Below are 23,581 nucleotides of genomic sequence, written 5' to 3'. Positions count from 1 at the left end.
AACATTGGAAATTTTGTTTCATCAAAGTGGAATATGCAAATCTTACAATAAACAAGTCACCTGTTAAAGACTCCAAATATCTAATAATAGATGGTGAATCATATCCTACATAAATCCTAACTCTACATGGTGAACCCATTTTGGTTCATTATATAAGTGGGATAGGGACCTGTACTACACAACCAAATATTTAAAGGTGAGAAACATCAGGTTCTCGACCATAGACAAGATGTAACGGTGAGTATTGGTGATAATTAGTTGGTCTTATACGAATTAATAATGCAGCGTGTATTATGACATAATTCCAAACAGAATATGGAAGATTTTTTTTTTGGATAATAGTAAATTTGATAAGAAGTTTGTCACGATCTTACATTAGGAGCACTCAAAAATTTAAAGACATGCATTTGAACCCTCGTAAACATCCTCTCAATGTTTGGTACATTCCCTAGTATTGACTTCAATTTTGGGTTTGTCAAATCAAGTAAAGCATACATCAACCACCCAAGTTGCGTGCTTTGTTGAGCATGCTCCCTCCTTTGAAACGCAGATGGAAAGCGTCCAACATATCGATCGCTATCCCAAAGTTGTGGCCAATGTGTAGCCAACGTCAAGCTTTCTCCCATAGAGGTTTAGTTACGTAACATGTGAAGAAAAGGTGATTTGCTGTCTCATTCACTTGTTGGCATAGCGAACATATCTTGCAGACTACATACACCAATTTGTCCTTTGTGCGTATCTTGCCATTTGCAAGCTGTCACATGACAAATTGGTGCTTCGGCATGACATATAGCTTCCATACAACTGCTGCCCACGTCTTCTTGCTACTCTGCAGCTTGAAGAAGTCATAGGCGGCAGTAGTTCCGCTCTGTAATTATGAAGCGAACCACGAGTTCAGTAGGGCCTCAACATGTTGGACAAAATCTAGCCCTGTTGGACATATTCTGCCCCCTGCTGGACGAATTGATGAATCTAGACCAGCTTCTGTTGGGGTTGCAAGGTTACAACATAGTCCCACATTGAAAACACATGGGAAAGATCATGGGTTTATAAGAGAAAAGATATCTTCATTGGCTTGAGACCTTTTGGGTAGAGCCCAAGAGCATGTAACGACCCAATTTTCCTTATTTCGAGTCCTAAAAGACCTTATTAAAATTTAGAAATGCTTTAGAAAAATTCTAGAGATTTTTAGAAATTTTTAGAGTCTTTTTATGGAATATTTGGAGGTCGTTTGGTATTTTTACCAAAAGAAAGAAGTTGTGACAAAAATATGTTGAAGCCGGGTTTTGAACCCAAGACCCCGGACCCGAATCCGGACTTAGCCAACCAACTGGTCTGGAAACGTTTTGTTAATAATAAATGAGATGAAATGTATATGATGTAGAACATGGTAATGGAGAATAATAAGAAGGAAAATAAGTTGAAGAAGTTGGGTTTCGAACCGAGCTCCTCGGCCCGAGCAAAACTCGACCCGACCAACCGAGCTGTGCTCGATTTGTTAACTAGATAGGAGAACAATTATATTTAAGCATGAGTTGGAATATTTAAAATAAATTGGAAAAAAAGGTGCGCGGCTAAGGGATTCGAACCCGAGACCTTCGGGAATGTTTCTTTTCCAACGAACCAACTGCGCCAGCAGACTTTGTCAATTTAGAAAGGAACAAAATATATTTAAGTAGTACTAGTTAACAGAAACTTTAGGGTATTAAAAGGAAGAACTTAGGGATTAATCACAAAACCTAAATTCTTCCTCCCCTTTCTCTCGGCGACGGCGTTTTCTCTCGGGCGAAAAACGCAGCGAGCTTGAGGGCGTCTCCGGCGGCCGACCAAGGCTCGATTCCAAGAGATTTCTTCGCCCTCTCGATCCTCTCGACAAGGAGAACTCGAAGACGCGAGGAAGAGGCCGAGATCGTGAGTTTCTCCGAAGCCCTAGAAGCTATCTTGCTCGGTTGTAAGTCCAAGAACCGAAGGTGAGTTGCTTCTCACCTGCAGTAGGAGTTGTTCCGAGTTTTAAGTTGATTCCGTGTTTTCGGATTGTATTTTATGGCATTCATGTTGTTGCCGAAGCTTTGCATTCTTTTATTGTTTTCTTGCCGTGGCACAAGATGTGGGAAGTGATGGTTGAAGCATGTTTTTAGGAATTGGAAGCTTGAAGGGAAGTGGATAGATTTAAGATTTTTGATTGCTTTGTTGCTAACCTGTTGAAGTGTGTTTAGAGCTTAGAACAACATGTTTTAAGGAGCTTTTGATTCCAGGTCATGTTTACCCTTTTGTTGAGGCATACGATTCTTAGATTCTTGGTTACTGCTGTGAGCATGAAGTGGTCTTCATCTATAGTAGCAAGTTTTCTGTAAAGGATTTTATTACCCTAAGTAAATCCTAAAATCTGTGTGCATGTGAAACCTAGGTATTCTGTTAAAACTTGTTGAGGCTTAAGAGCAGTTTTGAGATTTTGATTCTCCTTCTTTACTGTAGTAGTTTGCTATAGAGATTTTGGTTGCTCTATGGAAACCGAATTCCATTAAGTTTAGTTAAGGAGGTTCAATTGCAATTATGTGTTGAATAGGTTCTTATTAACAACATGCATGTGTAGAACCTTCCTTATTCAAAGAATATGAACAACCTAGCATTTAGTAAGCATGAACAGCCTTAAAATTAGCCTTGCGGATTTAGTTTCCTTGCATATTAATAAGCACTAAACATCCCTTTATTTTGAGTAGATGGTTTTAGAAGTTTGTTAGTTTAACAAGCATGAATAGACTCTTATTATGTTGGTATGAATAACATTTTAGTTAGATGTTCCTTGGAGTTCAAGTTTCTAGTTTTAGACTTCCTTGCTTTAACAAACAGAATTGTTTTGTTTTCTTTTTAAGCAAATGCAGATTTTAGTTTTGTTCCTTGCTATTTCCAGTAAGCATGAAATGGGTAATCATATTTGGATCCTTAGTATGTTTAGCATTTTTAGTCTTGGATCCCTATGCTCAACGAACATGAACAGCTTAAGCTTAAAGTATGCATAGTTAATTCTTTTTTTTTTAGCAATTCAATATCTATTTCTTGAGCATTTTACAAGTACGAACAGCACCTTGTAGCATTTCAGATTTAGTACTTATTGTTGATTTAGTAGCATGAGCAGCCCTGCCATTTTAAAGTATCAGTTTAACATAAGCAGTTTTAGTTTTCATTACTGTTTAGTATTTCCTGATGAAGCATGATATTCTGTTAATTCCATGCAGCAACGATTCCTTTATTTTCTAGATTCTATTGCATGCCTAGTAGTTGAATTTGTTTTATTATCACAGCATGCTTAAGTTGTTCTAGTTTCCTATTTGCTATTGGAATAACATGAGCAGTCCTATTTTTATAGCATGCAGATTTTAGATAAGTTTAGTATGCAGATTTTGATAAGCTTAATATGCAGATTTTATGTTAAGCTTTGTATACAGATTTTCAATACGTAGGGTGTGTTCTAGTGCACACCAAGTGCTTGATAAAATGCTTAGCTCAATATAATGCTACAGTAGGCATTTTAATAGCTCAGTAAATGCAGTAGAAGCATTTAAAATAACTTATTTAGTCTTGCTTCAGCTTATATGGGACTACGGTCCAATGGGTGGGCTCCCACAGTCGCCTCTAGGTTCAGATAACCTAGTTCTAGGTTCAGATAACCTAGTTAAAGCAAGGTAAGAAAATTAGCTATGAAATCAGTATTTTATTTTCAGCAATGGCACTGTACTGGATTAGATATCCATTGGGTTGGGCTCCCACAGTCGTCCCTAGGTTTAGATAACCTAGTAAACCCTACTAGAATCGGAACTTGCAATCCCGGGTTTAGTTAGGGATGCGCGCACAGCAAGTACAGTTGCCGGGCCCATCAGCAGCATGATTATTATTTTAATCTATTATGTAAATAGTTTTCAAAACTTCACAAATTAGTTATGTGAATACAAGTTAGACTCAGTTTAGCATTAATTAGTTTAGCTTAGGTATCAATTCAGTTTCTTATTGATACACATGAATGTTCTATGATTAGCTTTACATGTTAGCTTTTTAGTTAGTTCCTTTGCTATTTATGAGCATGATTAGCTATACATGTTTAGTATTTCAGTTAGCATGATATGATTTCTTTGCTATTCATGAGCATGAGTAGCTATACATGTTAGTTTTCCAGTTAGTTGATTTCTTGGCTATTTATGAGCATGAGTAGCTTTACATGTTAGCATTCAGTTTTAGCATGTTTTTATTTATATACATGCATATCGAGATTTTGTGAGTAGGATAGCGCTCACTAAGCTTTTAGCTTATAGATACTATTTTCCTCCTACTGCAGATAAAGGAAAAGGAAAAGTATAAGAAGGAAGGCGACAAGGAGATGCTGTGACAGTGTGTGTGATGCCAGGACTATGGAGAGATCCAGAGTTCGCTAGTGAATTTTCAGAACCTATCTGTTTAGAGTTTTAGTTTATGTTATTATGAAGTTGAGATTGTAATTGAGTTTATTTCCGCATTGTAGTTTGATACCTCCTATTGTTGGAGTGATATGGTTGTTTGCCATTGCTAGAGTAGTTTCATATTTTTATTGTGTTATTATACTGCGTGGTTGTGAAATTATATGTTCCAGCCGCCTGTGGCTGAGTATACATGTTATGTATCCCAGTTTGGGGTCACCGGTACAGGGGAGACTTTGCCGAAATTTTTCGGTAGAGTTTCTATGTGATTTTTAATCATACCGGTTAAGTAGAGTTAGTAGTCAAGTAGCGTCCACCTTTAGAGAATAGTAGTAGTGTAGAAAAGTGGGTCGCTACAGTTGGTATCAGAGCAGTTCCCATTCTCCAGCATCACACACATCAGCATCATCCTTGCCGTCTTCAAGTAAGAAAGTATTTAAGTTTTCCTTTCATGCTTTCTTTATTATTTGCAGTATAGTGTATCTGTTTATATGCGCTTAAGTAAGAAGAAGTTTCTTGTTTAATTTTCCTATGTTTTGATACATATGCTTAGGAAGAATAGAGACATTTTTAGTTTTATTTCTCTTATATACATATGCATATGTATGTTTAGAAAGGGTAGAGAAGATATCTAGTCTTTTTTTTGGCATAACTAGATGTCAAGATAGAGGATAAGACAGTAGAGAGTCAGAAGCCCCAGTTAAGTAATTAGAACTAGAAAGATAATGATAACAAGAAAGCGATACACCTAGAATAGTTTTCAGGACTAGATATGGACACTACAAATTTATAGTCATGTCATTTGGTGTGACTAATGCACCTATGGTCTCCAGAGACTTTATAACAGGCCTTCCAAGGACCACTGATGGGTATGGTGCGATATGAATGATAGAGGACCGAGAAGTTAAGAGACTAAGGAACAAAGAGTACCGTTAGTGAAAGTCATTTAGAACCAGGAGCACGAGGAAGTTACTTAGGAGCGTGAGGAAAGTATGAGATAGAAATGCCCAGATTTATTCTAAGTTCGAGGACGAACTTTTTATAAGGGAGGGAGAATTGTAACGACCCAATTTTCCTTATTTCGAGTCCTAAAAGACCTTATTAAAATTTAGAAATGCTTTAGAAAAATTCTAGAGATTTTTAGAAATTTTTAGAGTATTTTTATGGAATATTTGGAGGTCGTTTGGTATTTTTACCAAAAGAAAGAAGTTGTGACAAAAAAATGTTGAAGCCGGGTTTTGAACCCAAGACCCCGGACCCGAATCCGGACTTAGCCAACCAACTGGTCTGGAAACGTTTTGTTAATAATAAATGAGATGAAATGTATATGATGTAGAACATGGTAATGGAGAATAATAAGAAGGAAAATAAGTTGAAGAAGCTGGGTTTCGAACCGAGCTCCTCGGCACGAGCAAAACTCGGCCCGACCAACCGAGCTGTGCTCGATTTGTTAACTAGATAGGAGAACAATTATATTTAAGCATGAGTTGGAATATTTAAAATAAATTGGAAAAAAAGGTGCGCGGCTAAGGGATTCGAACCCGAGACCTTCGGGAATGTTTCTTTTCCAACGAACCAACTGCGCCAGCAGACTTTGTCAATTTAGAAAGGAACAAAATATATTTAAGTAGTACTAGTTAACAGAAACTTTAGGGTATTAAAAGGAAGAACTTAGGGATTAATCACAAAACCTAAATTCTTCCTCCCCTTTCTCTCGGCGACGGCGTTTTCTCTCGGGCGAAAAACGCAGCGAGCTTGAGGGCGTCTCCGGCGGCCGACCAAGGCTCGATTCCAAGAGATTTCTTCGCCCTCTCGATCCTCTCGACAAGGAGAACTCAAAGACGCGAGGAAGAGGCCGAGATCGTGAGTTTCTCCGAAGCCCTAGAAGCTATCTTGCTCGGTTGTAAGTCCAAGAACCGAAGGTGAGTTGCTTCTCACCTGCAGTAGGAGTTGTTCCGAGTTTTAAGTTGATTCCGTGTTTTCGGATTGTATTTTATGGCATTCATGTTGTTGCCGAAGCTTTGCATTCTTTTATTGTTTTCTTGCCGTGGCACAAGATGTGGGAAGTGATGGTTGAAGCATGTTTTTAGGAATTGGAAGCTTGAAGGGAAGTGGATAGATTTAAGATTTTTGATTGCTTTGTTGCTAACCTGTTGAAGTGTGTTTAGAGCTTAGAACAACATGTTTTAAGGAGCTTTTGATTCCAGGTCATGTTTACCCTTTTTGTTGAGGCATACGATTCTTAGATTCTTGGTTACTGCTGTGAGCATGAAGTGGTCTTCATCTATAGTAGCAAGTTTTCTGTAAAGGATTTTATTACCCTAAGTAAATCCTAAAATCTGTGTGCATGTGAAACCTAGGTATTCTGTTAAAACTTGTTGAGGCTTAAGAGCAGTTTTGAGATTTTGATTCTCCTTCTTTACTGTAGTAGTTTGCTATAGAGATTTGGTTGCTCTATGGAAACCGAATTCCATTAAGTTTAGTTAAGGAGGTTCAATTGCAATTATGTGTTGAATAGGTTCTTATTAACAACATGCATGTGTAGAACCTTCCTTATTCAAAGAATATGAACAACCTAGCATTTAGTAAGCATGAACAGCCTTAAAATTAGCCTTGCGGATTTAGTTTCCTTGCATATTAATAAGCACTAAACATCCCTTTATTTTGAGTAGATGGTTTTAGAAGTTTGTTAGTTTAACAAGCATGAATAGACTCTTATTATGTTGGTATGAATAACATTTTAGTTAGATGTTCCTTGGAGTTCAAGTTTCTAGTTTTAGACTTCCTTGCTTTAACAAACAGAATTGTTTTGTTTTCTTTTTAAGCAAATGCAGATTTTAGTTTTGTTCCTTGCTATTTCCAGTAAGCATGAAATGGGTAATCATATTTGGATCCTTAGTATGTTTAGCATTTTTAGTCTTGGATCCCTATGCTCAACGAACATGAACAGCTTAAGCTTAAAGTATGCATAGTTAATTCTTTTTTTTTTAGCAATTCAATATCTATTTCTTGAGCATTTTACAAGTACGAACAGCACCTTGTAGCATTTCAGATTTAGTACTTATTGTTGATTTAGTAGCATGAGCAGCCCTGCCATTTTAAAGTATCAGTTTAACATAAGCAGTTTTAGTTTTCATTACTGTTTAGTATTTCCTGATGAAGCATGATATTCTGTTAATTCCATGCAGCAACGATTCCTTTATTTTCTAGATTCTATTGCATGCCTAGTAGTTGAATTTGTTTTATTATCACAGCATGCTTAAGTTGTTCTAGTTTCCTATTTGCTATTGGAATAACATGAGCAGTCCTATTTTTATAGCATGCAGATTTTAGATAAGTTTAGTATGCAGATTTTGATAAGCTTAATATGCAGATTTTATGTTAAGCTTTGTATACAGATTTTCAATACGTAGGGTGTGTTCTAGTGCACACCAAGTGCTTGATAAAATGCTTAGCTCAATATAATGCTACAGTAGGCATTTTAATAGCTCAGTAAATGCAGTAGAAGCATTTAAAATAACTTATTTAGTCTTGCTTCAGCTTATATGGGACTACGATCCAATGGGTGGGCTCCTACAGTCGCCTCTAGGTTCAGATAACCTAGTTCTAGGTTCAGATAACCTAGTTAAAGCAATGTAAGAAAATTAGCTATGAAATCAGTATTTTATTTTCAGCAATGGCACTGTACTGGATTAGATATCCATTGGGTTAGGCTCCCACAGTCGTCCCTAGGTTTAGATAACCTAGTAAACCCTACTAGAATCGGAACTTGCAATCCCGGGTTTAGTTAGGGATGCGCGCACAGCAAGTACAGTTGCCGGGCCCATCAACAGCATGATTATTATTTTAATCTATTATGTAAATAGTTTTCAAAACTTCACAAATTAGTTATGTGAATACAAGTTAGACTCAGTTTAGCATTAATTAGTTTAGCTTAGGTATCAATTCAGTTTCTTATTGATACACATGAATGTTCTATGATTAGCTTTACATGTTAGCTTTTTAGTTAGTTCCTTTGCTATTTATGAGCATGATTAGCTATACATGTTTAGTATTTCAGTTAGCATGATATGATTTCTTTGCTATTCATGAGCATGAGTAGCTATACATGTTAGTTTTCCAGTTAGTTGATTTCTTGGTTATTTATGAGCATGAGTAGCTTTACATGTTAGCATTCAGTTTTAGCATGTTTTTATTTATATACATGCATATCGAGATTTTGTGAGTAGGATAGCGCTCACTAAGCTTTTAGCTTATAGATACTATTTTCCTCCTACTGCAGATAAAGGAAAAGGAAAAGTATAAGAAGGAAGGCGACAAGGAGATGCTGTGACAGTGTGTGTGATGCCAGGACTATGGAGAGATCCAGAGTTCGCTAGTGAATTTTCAGGACCTACCTGTTTAGAGTTTTAGTTTATGTTATTATGAAGTTGAGATTGTAATTGAGTTTATTTCCGCATTGTAGTTTGATACCTCCTATTGTTGGAGTGATATGGTTGTTTGCCATTGCTAGAGTAGTTTCATATTTTTATTGTGTTATTATACTGCGTGGTTGTGAAATTATATGTTCCAGCCGCCTGTGGCTGAGTATACATGTTATGTATCCCAGTTTGGGGTCACCGGTACAGGGGAGACTTTGCCGAAATTTTTCGGTAGAGTTTCTATGTGATTTTTAATCATACCGGTTAAGTAGAGTTAGTAGTCAAGTAGCGTCCACCTTTAGAGAATAGTAGTAGTGTAGAAAAGTGGGTCGCTACAGAGCAAAACCATGAGGGCTTAGGCCTAAAGTGGACAATATCATGCAATTGTGGAGATATCTAATTTTTTTTTATCCTACAATTGGTATCAGAGTCCGGACTGCCAGAAGGTTTAACCGTCGACTATGCACAAGAGCTATGGTCTGATTGAGCTATGTGGGTACAATATTGATCTCGAACAAAGAAAGTGGGGACTCCTATATTCGGATCAAGATGACCAGACACCAGGAAGGAAGTCCTAGCTGCGGCTAGGCAAGGAAGTCCTAGTAGGTCAGGTGGACTGAGGGGCAGGAAGACCTGGTGGGTCGAGGATCGGACGTGGGAAACCTGTGGTCCTTTGTTTGAGGGGGGATTGTTGGAATTGCAAGGTTACAAACATAGTCCCATATTGGAAATACATGGGAAAGATCATGAGTTTATAAGAGAAAAGATATCTTCATTGGCTTGAGGCCTTTTGGGTAGAGCCTAAGAGCAAAACCATGAGGACTTAAGCCCAAAGTAGATAATATCATGTAATTGTGGAGATATCTAAATTCTTTTCGATCCTGCAACTTCTTGATGAGTGAGTTGTTGGACACTTTGGCTTGCCACTCCCACATGTTTGTACGTTAGAGGTATCGGTGATGAACCCACCAAATCAAGATGAAGTCCTTGTGGTGGATATTTCACAATGCCTTACCCATGCTACTTAGGATTAGATTTCGTTGGGTCAGGTTGAAGTTTTTAGTCGGAATCATGTCATGATTTCCACTTCCTAAATTGATTGGGATTCGGTATACAAAAACAAAAGCGTGTCGCTAAACTCTTTGATCATGTACAGGAAAAGAGAAAAAGTAATATTTAATTCATCCACAATTATTAATGAAAAAGGGTGAGTAATTTATACAAAATTTGAGAAGTACAGATTAGATCTATTGAAATTTTTTTTCTGTACTTATCTTGGACAACAATGTGGAATTCCACATTCATAAGTCATATAGTCTGTATCCCCCTTCCTCTTTGCCAAGAACAAAATGACCCAAGAGATGGGCGGATGCTTTGTAGACCATACAAAGGAGCGACATGTGACATAGATCTTGTCGATGACTGCATGTGGAACCGATAAGATAGAAAGCCAAAGACATTCAATACCTTAGAGCACCGCCTTCACCAATTCAAGTTTTGTCGGCATGCGATAGAGTTTGCTTTGGGCAAGAGGCTAGTTTCCTCGTAATAGCATTCGTCAACAGACCGTAGTTGCTAGTATGAAGCTTATCCGTCGTAATAGGGATGCCAGGGTATTGGAACGAAATGTCCCATGCTGAAAAACAGTAATCTTCAACATAAAATGAAAGTTTTGTTTTCGCAAGTAGTAGTCTAGCAATTAATTATAAATGTTTAATAAATGATTATGTTAGTTCATTCTGTATACAAACATGGACAACTGAATGCTTAATTGAAATTCCGATTGACATACAATAATCATCAAATGCTTGTGACTTAGATTCAGTAACATTATCAAGGTAAATCACCTTAATTGAGTAATCAAGGAATTTAGCTTGTAGTTTAATAATTTTCCAGATTAGTTTAGAAAAGGCTATATTATGAGATAAAAGCAAAATAACATGTGGCCATATAATTGAAGTATCAACCAATACTATGAAATATGGGTGTATAGGTTCATAAATATCCCCATAAATCCTCTCCAAGAAGGTTAGAGTTTCGATATCAACCTTTGTGGGAGAATTTCTTATAATTAGTTTGTCTTGTGAACAAATCACATGAAAAATTATTATGTAAAAAAATCTTCTGGTTCTTTAAATGATGCTCACATGAATTATTTATTATTTTTCACATCATTGTTGTCGCACGATCGACGATGACCAAGTCGATCGTGCCATAATATGAAACTATGTTTACCAACAAACTTCTGATTTATTATTATGTTTATCTTAACTACTTTCATTATTGTATAATAATACATCCTAAAAGAAAATACACACAAACTTTCTTTTATCTGCTTCTAGCCACATATAATAGATATAATACAAAAATATTCAATATTATTTTCATTTAATGAATATGATATCCATTTCGATAGATATCATTAAGACTAAACAAATTTTTATTGAATTTGCTAGTGCTTTTTTAATATATAGACTTGTATCACTTTATAAAATGATATTTACTCTTCTATGACCTTCAATCAATTTTAATTCATCCGATATTGTTATAATATTATTTTAAGCTAATGTTAACTCCAAAAAGTATCTTTTACTTTGAAGGATTATGTAGATTGTATACTACTATCTAATGGACACTCATCTTGATATTTCATTATTAATCTTACAAAATAAATATGCAAGTTCTAATATAATTTCTTGTTCTATTTATAAATAAAACACTTTATTAAATAAAAATCCAAATAGTAAATTTCATCGACAACTTAAAAGAAAATGAAATTTTGAAATAGAAAATGCACTACAATTAACTGAAAGACAATCATTCCATACTTTCTAGATACTTCACCTACAACTTAAATCAAAAGTAAGCTTAGAAAGGAAAAGACACTGAAATAGATATACAACTATTTCATATTGTCCAGTATATGAGTGATCAATATTATCATCTGACTTGGTGAAGAAATTAGAGATATCCAAATGAGTTATGCCAACTGGATCATAATCATCAATAAAATTTATCTCTATTTTTCCTTATTCTTTGATCAAATTTTGGTATAAATCCACAAGATACCTTGTTTTACGATAGGTACGAGACTAATGCCCTTTTCTCCGGCATCTAAACACGTACATTTATATTTTATTTTTTTTTAGTTTTTCCCTTTTATTGTTTAATTTCCATTGCTGGTTGCTTGTTATAAGTTTTTTATGATTTTATTACTGATAATTTTTTCTTTAATCACACCCATACCTACACCTACTACTTATCTCAATTTTATAATTTTGAGATGAGTTAGCATGCACTTTGGAAAGAAACAGTATACATCCAATTGGATGCAATTGATGATTTTTCATGAGTAACTCATTATTTTGTTAAGCAATGAGTAGGAATGAGATAAGTTCACAATATTTTTTAAATCCACACTCACGATATTACTATTGTAGGAGCACATTTGATGCATGAAAAGTTAAGAAAGTTTTTTCTAATAAATCTTGATCAATAATTTTCTCTCCACAAAGTATGAGTTTAGAGTTAATCTTCAATAATGATGAATTATAATCACTTACATATTTAAAATCTTGCTAGTAGAGATGCATCTATTCATAACAAGCTTTTAGGAGAACTATAGTTCTCATATGGTAAAATTGTTCTTTTAAATTTTCTCAAAGTTTTTGTGGTTCTTTTACAATGAGATACTCAACTTTCAATCCATCATCAAAATAATGAGAAAGGAAAACAAATGTTTTTATACAATCCTATAAAGATTAGTTGTTTCCTTCTTTTATTGTCCATCATAAACTCTTAGCAACAACGTGGATATCAACATCCAAATTAAGGAAACGAATACTAAATAAACATAATTATGATCAAATCGAATATATATTTTAATACTCTTAGAAACATTTATAAATCTTATATTTTAAATCAAAATTCTTCAAGAATATTAATATATGTTAATCATAAATCAATATTTTTCAAAAACATAACACTTATCTTAAATCAATATTATTTAGGAATATTGATAAATCTTAAATCTTTATATTTTAAATTACAGAGTCAATATATCAACATAAATTCATATTGTGCTACTTTATAAACATCACCATAGAATTAAAAATTGTCATTCTTAGGAGTATCAATATAAAATTAAAAGTTATATTTCTTTAAGAGCATCAATATAAATTTAAAATTTATGTTATTTCTAGAGCATTAATATTAAATTTAAATATTGTGTTACTTATTAAAATAAAACTAAAGACATAAATATGAACCATTTTGAGAACGGCATCATTAAGACTAAAAATAAAAATGGTTGAGTTCATATTTTAAAGAACTCTCATGCTAATAACGCATTATACTTTAATAGTAGAGGAAGAGAAAAATTTAGAGAGAATTATCTTATTTTTTATTTCTACCAAACACCTCTATTTATAAGATAGATGGATATAAGATAGATGGAGTGATATGAAAATAAAAAAAATAATAAAATAATTCATAGTCAACAATCCAAGTGAAACCATTCATCTATTATAACAGATTCATCATATTACTACACGATAAGAGAAAAGGAGCAGAGAACCAAAGGAAAAGAATGAATCAATCATGGTGGAATAAATTATAGAATCGCAAAAGAGATAAAGTCGAAGAATTGAGAACTTAGAAGAGAACGCCTTGATGTAAAAATAAAATTAATATCATATGACTTAGGACTGATCACGAGTCGAATTGATTCAGTTATTAGGGTAAAAAACTATCTGATCCTATTAGATCAGATAATATAATATCAGGATCTATATTCGACGGTTCTTATGTATCAAATATCTAACAGGTTATCAGTTATTTGGATATCCGATCCTATATCCAATGAAATATAAAATATAAATATAATAAAAAAATAAAATATTTTAAAATGATAATAGATATTATTTATTACACGTTATAACAACTAATCGACAGTAATTACTACGTGTAGCAACTTATCGGTAGTAGCTATTACAACGTGTAACAATTTATCGACAGTAATTGCTACAAGTAGAGATGATCGCAAATCAAGTTAGTTCGATTATTGAGATAAAAAACTATTCGACCATACTAGATCAGATAATACAATATCAGGACCCTACATCCTTAATATGACATAGAAGTCATAGGTTTGAGTCTCGAAAATAATCTTTTACACAGTAAAATATTGCTATGTACAATAAATCTCTCTAGGATCCGTATTGACGAGAACTTCACCGAACTGTCCTTTAGAATAACTATATTTCCGATCACTAATGACTAGTTAGAACACCTAGAGTGGGAAAAAATGAAAAGAGATTTTTTTTTTTTTACTTTCCCTATATTTCCTAACAGTTTCAATAAAACCTTCTCGTAAAGATATTTTCATGTTTTTCAAGATAATATAGACAATATTCAAATCCTATAAAATATAAAATGATGAATTCAAGATATATTAGTGCAGTCATAAGAATATCAATAAATTAAAGAATCAAAATATTACTTGGATTATTCAGTTGGAAATTCTTTGCCCTATGAGTTTGATAGGGAAATCTTTATTCCCTCGTGATGATACGATGATTAAGACATGGTATATTAGCATATAAAGTTTTTGAGTCAAAACTCGTCGTATCTAAGCATATCTTTTCTATACCTTGACTACCTACACTAACAACTAGTAGCCACTAGTAATTTACCTCTTTCATGTTGACCTAAAGATTAATTAACGAAAACATGGGGCCGAGCGAATTACCTTTTGCCACTTGATAAGGAAATCTTTATTATTTTTTCTTATCTCACAAAATACCTCCTTGATGTGGTCTTCAGTAGAGCATTTTTCTGATATGCCCAACTCTTGCATGAACTTAATACTGATTGCTACATAGTTGAATAAGATCAAGGAGGTATTTTGTGAGATAAGAAGAAAAAATAACCAAGATTTTCTTATCAAAATGACAACACATCAACATGAAATACTCGAACTTATTGTTAAACCTCCATAGATTCCATTCCACTTTAAAATCATCATCATCAAACAACAAATCACCCCATGACAATTACTAATATATTTTAATACGCAAATTGACAATCATCATCTCTCGATTCTCCTCCGAGTTCTTGAGATCATCCTAATGTACCCTATAGTTTTATTTCGTCAGGTCATACAGATAAGCAAAATCAAAACTTGAATGACCAAATAAAGTATGCCACAAGCTTCAGCCATTTGATTGCCATGTAAATGGATAGTAAAACAAATATTCATGGATTTTCAAGGATATAAAAAATATTCATTGACAATGTAGCCTGATCACTAAAACAAATTCATCGATTTTCAAGGTTTGGCAGCAAAAACAGCTCTCCAAAAATAGACAGTACGGATAGGTTAAAAACTGTTGCCGATATGAACTTTTTCTATCCCCTAACTATACTATTTGAGCCCAAGACTAGAGTGTGACTAATACACTCTTTGAAATTGTAAACCATCATCACATACAAAGAAGCAAGATCAATTTAACCCTCAAATAATAAAAAAAAAGTAACTATTCTGTTCATGTTCTAACATAAAGATATATATAAGCAATAAGCAAGATTACCGCTTGAAAGAATATCTTCCATGTAACAAAGAGGCACTGAAAAAAAACCGAATATGTACTTCTCGTGGCTTTGTGAAAGATCGCAAACTCTTATAGACAGTATTTTATCATCATCATTAAGTTGTGTTAAAAGTCAGACAAAGCCTATATCCTTCCACTGAGTCATGCAAGTAAATTAGTTGAATTTTCTAACTACATGAAATCAAAGTTTTCATTGACCTCTCTCTATTTAAACCTTCAACTATGCTCATTTCAACTCTTCCTATAAAATCTATTAGTCATGGCTAAATATGTTCCACCATCTCAACCTTTTTTTTTTTTCTTGTTTTAATTTCCAATGAATCTGCACCTAATTTCTATCAAATACCAATACTACACATTCATCTTAGCATTCCCATCTCTTCAATATAAAATCTTAAGGCCATATCTGCCATGTTCAAAACCAACTGTTGATAGTTTTCAACTAACAAGATGGTACTACCTTCCTTTATATCTCTTAATCATACTCAAATCAAATTCAAAGGAAACTTCTATTGACCATATTGTAGTATTAAGGTTAAAACAAACAACAACCCAAACTTGTAAGGGGAGTATGGTTATTGCCTGAGAATATCTCTTATGTGGAATAAACATCACTTGAGGCACTAAACCAACATTGCATGCGTTAATCTATAACAGTGCTTCAAAAATTTGCATCGTATACCATTCCTTTATATAAAAGCAAAGTGAAACAGATTATGAACAAATATCTAATATCCAATCGTTTACTTGTTGAAAGATAAATTACTTGTATGTGTAAATCTATATTGTCATTTCCATTTATACGAACCAAAAACCTTGAAGTTTGAAGAACAACAAAATGAAGATTGCACAAATAATAGAATTATGAGCAAGGCTAAGAGTTGAACCATCATTTGAAACCAGCGAGTCCAGAAAACTATTACTTGCACCACAATGGCATGTTTTCCACAAATTAATTAAGAGTCGGAGACTTTAACGACAAAGAGTAGCTTGTCAAGAGAGTAAATAATGGAATGTAAGAGCAGGAACGAAAAAGGTATAGTTAAGTTTTTCTGGCACCACAGAACTCCAGCAAGAGAGTCATGCAAATTGCTCCCTATTGACATCAAAATATACTTTTTTTGCACGTTCAAAAAAAAAAAAAAACTTTTATACCATTTGAATGTGGAACCACAGTTCATGAAATAAAAAAGGAATGATTGAAACAACAACTAAGCTTTATCTCACTAGATGGAGTCGGTTATATGGATCTTTTTACGCTATTGAGCTCTATCTCCTACTATATCATCATTTATATTTAAATAAATTTTATTTTATTTTATTATTGCTAACCAAGTCCTTTTTGGTCTACCTCTTCCTCGTTTGTGTTTGTCATAGTTTCACATCGCCTAATTGGAGCATTTATTGATCGTCTAAGTATATGCTCGTACCATTTTAAACGTATCTATCGAAATTTTCCCTTAATATTCTGTCCATCCTCGTATGTCCACACATTCACCTTAACATCCTCATCTCTGCAACTCTCATCTTCTGCTAATGTGCTCAAGTCATATCCCAACATTCAGCTTCATATAACATAGCAAGTCTAATTACGATTTCGTAGAACTTCTCTTTAAATTTTAGAGGTACTTTACACACATAAAACACTTGACGCTCCCCATTTAAACCATCTTACTTGTATTCTATGTAAGACATCTCTCTCAATCCCTCCATCGTTTTGCATAACTGATTCTAAATATTTAAAACTCTCAGTTCCAAATAACTTATCATCTCCTATCTTAACAATTATATCAATGTCTACTATTTCTAAACTTAAATTCCATATATTCTATCTTTATTCTACTAAGCCTAAAACCATTTCTTTTTAGTATTTCTTGCCAAGATTCTAATTTAGCATTTACTCTTTCACATGTTTCATCTACTAAAATAATATTATCTGCAAACAACATACACCACAGTAATATATCTTGAATGTGTGTAGTGAGTTCGTCTAGTGTAAAAAAATAAGGACTTAAAACTGATCCTTGGTATAAACTCTATCTTTATTGGAAATGTTTCAGTTACTCTGACTGAATTATTTACTTTGGTCATTACATCCTCGTACATACTCATAATGAGTTCAATATATGTTACGCTAACACCTCTATTTTCTAGAATTCTCGTATAATTTCTCTTGTGACTATATCATAAGTTTTTTTCTAAGTTAATACGATCTGTAAATCTTGTTTTTGCTCCCAATATTTTTTAATTAGTTATCTAAGAAAATGTATAGCTTCTATTGTCGACCTTCTAAGCACGAACCTAAATTGATTTTCTATCATCGTGGTCTCTTTCCTTAATCTTTTTTCTATTACTTTTTTCCAAAATTTCATGGTATGACTTATTAGTTTAATACCCCTATAATTTACACAATTTTGTACGTCTCCCTTATTTTTATATAAGGGAACTAGAGTACTTACCCTCCATTGATCATGCATTTTTTCCGTTTTTAATATTATGCTAAATAATTTTATAAGTTATTCAATACCTTGTTTCTCTAGACAGTTCCATACCTCTATCAGAATATGTCTAATGGTTTTTCCATTGTGTATCCCATTTAAAGCTTGTTCTACTAAGATTCCTTATTTACTATTTTCAACTTTGATATCATCTTATCCTTATCGTATTAGTCACCATATATTTCACCTAATACTTGTACTCCTACTTTCTCCTTAAATATATTTTGCTTCTCATCCTTTAATTTCTACTATTTAATTCTAGGAGTCGTATATATTTTCTTTCTATTGATATTATGCTTAAGGCATATATCCATGTTGAATAGTTAAACTTTCTCGAAAGATGACCTTACAATTTTTACAAATCTTTCTTTCTTCCTAACCATAAGAAAGTTAACTTGTGGTTTATTATTTCTACTTTTGAACGTAACAGAGTGTTCTTCTCTTTTCTAAAAAAAAATATATTAACAAATATAAGGTCATATGCTATCGCAAAATTTAATATAGTTTTCCCTTCTTCATTTCTCGTTCCAAACTCATAACCCCTATGCACCCTCTCATATTTCTCATTTTTTACTACGACATGGTCATTTAGATCACCTCCTATTAAAATCATTTCATTTAGCGGAATATGTTCTAATACTTCATCTAAGTCGTCCCAAAACCTTGATTTGATATCTTCATCTAAACTTATTTGCGGTGCACATACACTAATTATGTTCATAGTTTCTTTCACCACAATTGTCTAGCTATAATTCAATCCTCTTTTCTAACTACTTCTACAACTTCATTTAATGAACTATATATAATAATACTCACTCAATTTCTTGTTTTACTCTTTCCTGTACCAACTTAAAACTTGACTTCTTTATCATCTTTGCCTTCTTGTCTACCTATTGTCTCTTGTACACACAAAATACTAATTTTTCTTATAATTATCGTATTTACTATCTCTATTGATTTACCAATGAGGGTTCCTATGTTCTATGTTTCAAATTTTAGACTATTAGTTTTTCTATCATATTTGTTCTTATCTAACCTATGGTGAAAACTCTTGTCAATTTAATATTACACGCAAGTTTTCATATAGATGTAGCGGTCCTTGCTAATACGTTAGAATCAGACCTATAACGCGAACTCTTGTATATTTAGCACTACACTGAGTTCTGGAGATGTAGTAGCCCTTGCCGAAACATTACAATTAGACCCTGCAACGCGAACTTTTGCATATTTAGCACTGCACTGAGTTCTGGAGATGTAGCAGTCCTTGCCGAAATATTACAGGCGGACCCTGCAACGTGTTCCTTCCGAAGAACAACCTAGCATTAACACAATAACTTAATGGATCAATTCATTGAACATTTGTTATAGTTTTAACGCTTCCATTCATTGGCACAACCTAACGCAACCCTCCTCCTTTATTCGGGGTTGGGATCGGTTATGATTGATTCGTCATGGGTGGAGTTAAAATAATAAAGGAATGATTGAAAAAAGAGCTATATTCTAACTGAATGTGTTTGAGTGGACATAAGATTTTGCATATGATGTAAACACTAAACAAGTTTAAAGCACAATTTTTAAGACCGATAAGGTCCATACCAAATTGCCAAGAGACCTGCAACACTAAGTGAATGTACAAGAATAAAAATGTAAGACAAACAAAGCAGCATTAGATAAAAGTTTTCTAACTCCAAAAGGATCAAGGTCTGCCTATGTCTAAAAAGCAAACACCCAATTTACCTTGTTAAAAAAAATAAATAGATAAGGTTGGACATTGAAGTCAAAACGTCATATATTGTTCGGTCACCACAAGTTAACATAGCAATAATGAGCAAATCACAATTTAATAAACAAAATATAGCATTCTAATTCTTCTACATCAAGAAATCTAATCTAACAAGTCAGAAAGCAAGGAACATAAAGACCTTGCCAGTCCTCCAAGATTGGATATTGAAGCTGAAAACTTATATATTGTTCGATCACCACAAACTAATATAGCAACAAAGATCAAACCACTATTCATTAAACTAAAAAAAACATGTGCATCTTCTACATCAAGAAATCTAATCTAACAAGTCAGAAAGCAAGGAAGATAAGGACCTGGCCACCTCTCCAAGATCGAACATTGAAACCAGAAACCTATATATTGTTCGACCACCACAAGCTAATATAGCAACAAAGAGCAAACCACTACTCAATAAACCAAAAATAACATGTGAATTCTTCTACATCAAGAAATATAATCTAACAAATCAGAAAGCAAGGAAGATAAGGACCTTGTTGGTCCTCCAAGATTGGATATTGAAGCCAGAAACTTATATATATTGTTCGATCACCACAAGCTAATATAGCAACAAATAGCAAACCACTATTCAATAAGCTAAAAAAAACATGCGAATTCTTCTACATCAAGAAATCTAATCTAACAAGTCAGAAAGCAAAGAGGGTAAAGACCTTATCAGTCCTCCGGCAAGACCTTAGCTCGCTTCTTTGCAGAGAAGCCCTTCAGGAAAGCATCCAGAATCCGGCGCTGTGAATCGAGGATGAGTTCTGTGCGCTGCATCTCCATCTCCATTCTTACCTTCTCCATCTCCCTCGCCATCTCCATCTTCCTCTGTTCCATCCTCAGAAACCCATCACCCAGCATCCTCACTGCCGCGACCATATCGCTGACCGCGCTCTGTTCTGTTTCCACCCTCCTCCGTTTCTTCTCGAGACTGCGTCGCATCTCCCCCATCGCGGGCTGGCCGCTGCCGCCACTGTAACCCTTGAAGAATCGAGTTGTAGGGTTAGGGCTCATGATGTAGTTGGACGCGGACCTGTCCTCTGTCCTAGAGATCTTAGATCGCACAGCTTTCGGTATCGAGAAGGTGAGTTCGCCGATCCCTCCCCGGCCATTAGCCATCTGGCGCTGAGCGCTGCGTCTGCTGCCCCATCCTCCGGCCCCGCGGCGCCCGTCGAAGTCATCATCGTCGTTATTGTCTTCTTCTAACTCCTCGTCGTCGTCATCAGAAGGGGGCGGTGGAGCGGCGAAGGAAGGAAAGGCGAAGGGGCGGCGGGGGCCGCCGCCGCCTCCAACTTCCATAGCGTCCATCATGGGGAAGTAGACCCAGGAGGAGACGGGGGCGAGGGACGGATCAAGGCGGAGGGACTTCTGCATCTCGCCGCGGTAACGCTTGCGGAGCTTCTCGACCTTATGGCGGCACTGGACGGCGGTTTTGGGAGGCGATAGGCCGGAAGGGCAGCGTCGAGCGACGTCATCCGCGACCTCCTCCCAGTGGGGGGCGCGGAGGTTGCCGCGGCGGAGGGCGTACCACTTGCCGCGGTAGGCCTCGATGAGAGCGAGGGTCTCCTCGTGGTTCCAGATGGGGGCGGCGAGGCGGCGAGAGGCGGAGGGTGCCGAGGCGGGAGGTGGAGGCGGGAGGGAGGCCGGGCGGGGGGGAGGGGAAGGAGATCTGTCAGATGATGGGGAAAGGGACGGGGATCCAGGTTCGGTGGGGGAGGGGGGATGGTTCTGGGAGGAGTTGGGCGCGGCGGCCATCACGGAAGAGGAGGTGGTGGCGGTGTTGGTTTGGGGAAAACGGGAGGAGGAGGAGGAGGAGGAGGAGGCGGCGGCGGTGGGAAGAGAGGCAGGGGGATGCAATAATGAGATGGTGTGGTTTTGTTTGGTAGTGAGTCGGGGCACCGCCCGGGGGTGGGCGGCTTAGGGTGCGGCCCGCACGCAAGCCAGCGGAGTGGGCGCACCGCTCCCGATGAGAGAGGGAGAGAGAATGAGTAGAGGATCCTCGGTGATCTCATTAGTTGAGGGGCGGCTGGGAGGGCGTGGGTGGGGAGGTGGGCCGCCTCCACCGGGGCATGGGCGGTGCGCTGACCGGGGGTGGGGGGAGGTGGGGCTGACTCGGCCTCGCCCTCGGCCTCGGCCCCGGCCCCGGCCCCCGCCTTGGGTGGAGCTGTTTGGGCTCAACGGTGATTGCGGAGGGCAACGAATAACCACGGCATTGACATTTTCGTATGCAGTACGACTCTTCCCTTTTCTCGTTATATTTATAGGCATATTTCACTTTCCTTTATTAAATAATCGCGCTAGAGTTAAACAAGGACGATGATAATGGATCGATTTGAGTCGCTTATTAATATATTTGATTTCGTTCCTATTTATTATATCCTTTCTTATATATTTTAATATTCATTATCGTACTCACGATAAAAAAAAAATAGGTGCCATTTAATTCTCCCATAAAAATAAGTTTAAAAATAAAAATTATAATATTTATAATGAGAACAAATATGAACATATATATATTATTTTTAAAAATAATATTTAATTAATATAATATTTATAATGAGAACAAATATGAACATATATATATATATATTATTTTTAAAAATAATATATAATTAAGTAAAATTTTCTATCTGAATAAATTAAAATTTACTTTTTTACTCTTAGAAAAAAATAGATGTGAGAGGAAGTTAAATATGAGAAAAAAAATATGATGGTAAAAAATGTATGATGAGAGAAAATATGATGGAATAAATAAAAAATAAAAAAAAATATGATGAGAGAAAATAAGGAAAGAAAGTAGGACGTGAGAAAGCATGATAAGAAAGAATGAGGAAAGAATAAATATGATAAGATAAAGTGCGATGAGAGAGAATGAAGACAGATAAAATGTGATAAGAGAAAATGAAAAGAGAGAGTGTGTTGAAGAGAACACGTGATGAGAAAAAAAATATGATAAGAAAAAAAATAAGAAAAGAGAGTATGATGGAAGAGAAAATATGATGAGAGAATGAGGAGAAAAAAAAATAAGATGAAAGAGAATGAAGAGAGAGAAAGTATGATTAAAGAGAAAGTGTGATAATAACATGAGAAGAGAGAAAATATGGTAAGAGAGAATGAAGAGAGAGAAAGTGTGATGATAACATGGGAAGAGAGAAAGTATGATAAAAGAAAATAAAGAGAGAGAAAGTGTGACGGAAGAGAATGAAGAGAGAGAAAGTATGATGAGAGAGAGTGTGATGATAGTATAAGGAGAGAGAAAGCATGATGATAGCATGAGGAGAGAGAAAGTGTAATGATAAAATGAGAATAGGGAAAGTACGATGAGAAAGAATAAGGAGAGAAAAAAATGATATAAAAGAAAATTTGAACAAATATATTAAGAATATTTTCGTCCATTCTCATTCTCATTCCAATCAAAACTCAATGGAGAAGATGAATTTCAACAAATATATTAAGAACATTTTCATCCATTCTCCTCTGCTCGGGTGCTTGGGTTGGGCCAATCCAGGCGCTTAGACTCAGTCTAGACGCCTGGACTCAGTCCAAGCCCCTAGACTTAATCCAAGCGCCTGGATCCTTCCCGGGTGCCTAGAGACCTTTTTTCCAACCAATTTGTAGTTTTGATTTCCTGAAAAACACGTTAGTTCAAGCTATAAAAATTCCCATACAAAATAGAGTTAGCATATTAAAAAAAATATGATCAATTTATGATTTAGATCATATCTTTCCAAGACCAGGATCTAGTCATTATTTCAACTTAAACATCCAAAATAACTTTAAGTTGGATCGCACCTATAGTCCCAGAAGGACTTATCCTCAT

General features: G+C 35.4%; 1 protein-coding gene across 1 annotated transcript; it reads right to left on the bottom strand.

Annotated features, from left to right (window-relative positions):
- Positions 1–20,239: 20,239 nt before the first annotated feature.
- Positions 20,240–22,029, bottom strand: LOC122011186 (trihelix transcription factor ASIL2-like). Its single transcript, XM_042567598.1, has 2 exons — positions 21,720–22,029; positions 20,240–21,677 (listed from the first exon to the last, which is right to left on the bottom strand). The coding sequence occupies exons 1-2, from the start codon at positions 22,027–22,029 to the stop codon at positions 20,434–20,436; spliced, it is 1,554 nt and encodes a 517-aa protein (XP_042423532.1). The 3' UTR covers positions 20,240–20,433.
- Between the last annotated feature and the right edge of the window lie 1,552 nt (positions 22,030–23,581).

Source organism: Zingiber officinale, chromosome 8A (genome assembly GCF_018446385.1).
Source record: "Zingiber officinale cultivar Zhangliang chromosome 8A, Zo_v1.1, whole genome shotgun sequence".
In the NCBI taxonomy this organism is placed as follows: Eukaryota; Viridiplantae; Streptophyta; class Magnoliopsida; order Zingiberales; family Zingiberaceae; genus Zingiber; species Zingiber officinale.
Note: the sequence above shows the minus strand (reverse complement) of the source record. Positions and strands in the feature narration are given on the sequence as shown.

What these genes read in the sequence shown, in the direction of transcription:
- LOC122011186 (XM_042567598.1), bottom strand. Translation starts at nt 22,029, where the DNA reads ATGCCTATAAATATAACGAGAAAAGGGAAGAGTCGTACTGCATACGAA. An exon ending in TCCCTCTCTCATCGGGAGCG is followed by an intron (nt 21,678 to 21,719) that starts GTGCGCCCACTC and finishes CCGCACCCTAAG; the next exon opens with CCGCCCACCCCCGGGCGGTG.